The following is a 4,292-nucleotide window of genomic DNA, read 5'->3' as shown; positions in this document are numbered from 1 at the left end:
AAAAAAAAAAGAAAAAAAAAAAAAAAAAAAAAAAAAAAAAAGAATAAGAATGAAGGAAAGGTATAATTAACTTGAGAGGATAGGAAAAGGTTTCAAATGGTTAACTAGGAAAGTGACAGAGGAAATGAACTAGGGAAACATAGTAGTATTGTCTGGCAGCCTTTCAAACATTTGAATTTAAAGTGAGGCCCGTCAGCATAGTTGTGTTCTTCTCTAGGCACATTTAGTTGTGCGGGTACAGGCACAGATTAGGCACAAAACTGGATTCATGCAGGACTGGGATTTTATAAGACAAGCACAATGAAGTGAGGCAGGGCAAGAATGTTAAGGAAGTCTCTAAGGAAATGATCATAGCAAAGGACTGTGGGTTTTCAGCTAGGCAGGAAGAGGAGTGAACACATGATTATAAAGGACAATGAAAACGTGGTAGTATCAATGGATAGTAGGTCCTAATGGGATCAAAGAATTATTAGAGTCAGAACACTAGAGGGAATGAGCTGGAATGAGAAAAGAGGTGAAATCATGGAGGAGATCCAGCAGTAGGTAATAACAAAAACTAGGGTATGGCCTTATAAGTTAATGATTAAAGTAAACAGGACAGGAGAAGGGTACAAAAACGTTGGTGGGAGAGAGTTCGAGGCACTGAGAAGTCGGTATTGCAAAGATCAACCATGTGGATGTAAAATCACGAAGAATTAGGTTATAAGTAGATTTTCTGAAAGTGATGGCTAGCCAAAAGCTAGAGTCATCAAAGAAATAAATTTGGTGACAGCAACAGGAAGAGGTAACAGGTGATATAGTGCAATGACAGCAATTTTACCGTGGAGTGTTTTTAGGGAGAAAGTGGGGAGAACGGTCTGAAAGTGGCAACGAGGAGCAAGAAAGACCCCTTCCCCACCCAGGCACAATGCTGTAGAGGCTGTGGCAGAACTTGAAAGAGCTGCAGGGGAAGCAGCGTTCTCAGGAGAGAGCCAATTTGGAGTTACAGCATTTAGGCCTATAAAAGACGTATTATGGTATAGTGCTTTATCTGTAGCTCAGCATACCCTGAAAAAAATATGAAGCCCCTACCCGTTCACCATTGTACAACATAATGCCTGAATTCAAAGCATTCCACCCCACGTAACAATGAGACCTTGCTTGAAGGAAAACGTTTTATAAAGAATATATTCACTCACATAGTAGTAGGAAACTATTTCTTGAAAGAGAGGAGATGATGAATCAAGATATGACTGTAAGCCTGGATGAGATCCTGGTTTAAAAAAACCCCAAAAAACCCAGCTATAATTTCTACAAACTACAAAATGTTCAACATTCTGAGGAAATGGGAAAAAACAGGATGGAGGTGGTATTAGGATCTTTTTCACCCCTTTCTTCCACATTTCAATAGATCAGTGATTCTCCAAATATAGTCCATGGACCAGAATTAGATGCAGATTCTCAAGCCCCATCCCAGATTTAATGATTCAGCAACTCTGCGGATGGGGTCCAGCTATCTGGACTGTCCGTAACAGTCCCCTACTCTTGGAAGTACCAATTCAACAAGTCTTCACTTTGAAGAATTAGTAGAATAGTAGAGGGGAGAATAGTTGAGGATGTTGTGGAAGTCTAAAATGATACACCAGGTGAAGCCCAGGATGAGCTGGAGGAATCTTTGCTGTGGGATAGGAATGGAACAAACAAGGATTTCTACCTATTATAGAAAATGACATTTTACAAATACTGTTTCATTGTCTTGCCTTTTTAATGCAAGAAGGCAGGGACATCTCATTCAAAAATTCCTGCCCTTTGCGTTTAGAATAAGGTGCTATTTCAGTATTCTGAGCCTGTATTCTGGAATTAAGACGCTAGCCCAGTACTTTTCAGTCTGAATATGTCTTGAAGTCTTTTACACACCATTTGATTCTCCTGGGCACTCAATGGAGGCAAAGGTTGGCAGGCTTACACTGGCTGTAGAGATTTCAGTTTTTTCCACTTACAGATCTGAAAAGAAAGCACGAAAATAACCATTTAATTGCACATTTTTCTTCTGGAAACAAAAAATGTTTATTCCTTTTATTTTAATTAGCAGTATTACACATAAAGATATGTTTTTCCTCGGGGAGATTGAAGAAGTTGTTTCTGTTTTTTAAATATATATATTCATTTTTAAGCTCTGTAATGACAGAACAAAAATACACACATATCCTATATTAATTTCAACTTTTCTAGTAACTACGTAACTTTAGACAATTCAGTTGCCGTGCTTATCTACAGAATGAAGCAACAGATTCAGCCGTTCAGTTATTTTTTATTAAAATTATAAAATGCCCTTAAATTGATAGGTATGTGAAAAATACAGTATTTTCAGTATTGGTTTTACATAATGCTTGCAGCTTTCATTCTTTGACTAAATATCTTCCAAGTTTTTTAAAAGGAAAAAGTGTGAAAAATATATTGAAAGTATTGTGATAATTTGTAAGGATAGTTCAAATATATTTTAGCATGACATTTAAATATCTTTATGTCTTACAATAAATTAATAGGAAAATACTGGATTGATCCAAATCTTGGATGCCCTTCAGATGCCATTGAGGTTTTCTGCAATTTCAGTGCTGGTGGCCAGACATGTTTATCTCCTGTCTCTGTGACAAAGGTATGTATTGAATTTAGTACTTGCCCACTATCAGTAAACAGTGATTTTTAAAGTTCTTTCATTTTAAATAATTATGAATTTTATGAATGGAAGCAAGATATTCTCTACCATATATGAGGAAGAAATTTTTTGTTTTTAAAAAATAATCCTGTTAAATCTTGACATTTTGATTATGTATTTTTATGACTGGCTTAGCTTGGCTTACTCTACTGACTATGCTTTTTAAATTCCTTTTAAAAATGTAAAACATATGTTTTTATGCACATGCATTCATTAGAAAATTCCCAAACAGCTGCAGTGTTTGTACTCAGTAATCAGTTACCTTAAGTTTTACTGAAAAAGACATCATCATGATTAAAAGAGGAATTTCACCACAAAGCTTGCTATTTTTGGTGACTGGGCACAAAAATAACCTCTCCTAAACATCCACTGGATATTATTTAAAATTTCTTACAAGTATAATTCTATAAACCAAATGTTTAGAATGAATGAAAGTTAGTTTGGTATGTAACACTGGATATTATAACAAGCATTTCTAAACCCTAAAGCTTAGTTCTACCTACAACATATGTTGAAGAAACTAAAACTACATTTCTTTCTTTTTCTGGTTAAACTACCTTGGCCTTCCCAAGAACTTTTCTCATTGACAAAGAACTGATACACGGACCTATTGTGTGTTTTGTCCACCACAGAAAGGCAGCAGCTAAAATATGCAGTGTGTCAGTCCCTCCCAGCTGCTTATCATTAGACTGCCCTCTCCTCCTAAAACGCTCCCCTTCGTTAACTAGGGTGTTTCACCAGCTCATCTCAATAGCCATTCACCACTGTTACCCAGAGCAGAGGAGGGGCGGATTCTTATGTTCCTATGGAATCTGTGGAACTAATGAGGAGCAGCATGATCGTCCGGCTTCCAAACTATGCATGATCATCCTCACTCCCCTGGGTTTAGCCCAGGAATTTTTTTTTTTTGCGGTACGCGGGCCTCTCACTGTTGTGGCCTCTCCCGTTGCGGAGCACAGGCTCCGGACGCGCAGGCTCAGCGGCCATGGCTCACGGGCCCAGCCGCTCCGCGGCACGTGGGATCCTCCCGGACCGGGGCACGACCCCGCGTCCCCTGCATCGGCAGGCGGACTCTCAACCACTGCGCCACCAGGGAAGCCCCAGCCCAGGATTTTTATTTGGATTATCATGGAAGAAAAGGGGAGACTGGTGTGCAAAGAAGACAGGATCAAGTGAAGGAGCTGCACTCCAGTTCTTTCCTTGGCTGAATCAATTCTCCCATCTCTCCTATCCATAAACGCAACCTGAGAAAGACTGCGCAGGTAGTGGAAAGAGCAGCAGACTTGGAATCTGGAACCTGGATTCTAATTTCTTTTCCCCTACAAACCTGGAGAATGATGCTGTGAGCCACCAGAGAGCCCACTCTGTGCCAGGTGCTGTGCTAAATGACAGTGGGCATCTCACATCCTCATAACAACCCTGTCATGTCTGGGTTATACCCAGCTTTACCAACAAAGACACTAAAGCTCAGAAAGGCTACATACGTCACAGGTTTGTGGTTCTCATCTGCAAAATGAAGGAATTTGAATTACTTCAGCTCTAATATTCCTCATGATGATCCTTCCATGTTTTCATCCTTATACTCTTCTTTCTTTGC

General features: G+C 39.2%; 1 protein-coding gene across 1 annotated transcript in view; it reads left to right on the top strand.

The window, feature by feature from the left end:
• The window catches only part of COL24A1 (collagen type XXIV alpha 1 chain), a 382,692-nt gene that overhangs the window by 374,227 nt on the left and 4,173 nt on the right, over nt 1-4,292 (top strand). The window contains exon 58 of the mRNA XM_007457245.1: nt 2,526-2,635. Coding sequence (XP_007457307.1) covers nt 2,526-2,635 — 110 coding nt within the window. The remainder of the gene's footprint in view (nt 1-2,525; nt 2,636-4,292) is intronic.

The sequence above is a fragment of the Lipotes vexillifer genome, unplaced genomic scaffold (genome assembly GCF_000442215.2).
Source record: "Lipotes vexillifer unplaced genomic scaffold, Lipotes_vexillifer_v1.1 scaffold250, whole genome shotgun sequence".
In the NCBI taxonomy this organism is placed as follows: Eukaryota; Metazoa; Chordata; class Mammalia; order Artiodactyla; family Lipotidae; genus Lipotes; species Lipotes vexillifer.
The sequence above is the reverse complement of the archived record's forward strand: the minus strand, read 5'-3'. Positions and strand labels throughout refer to the sequence as shown.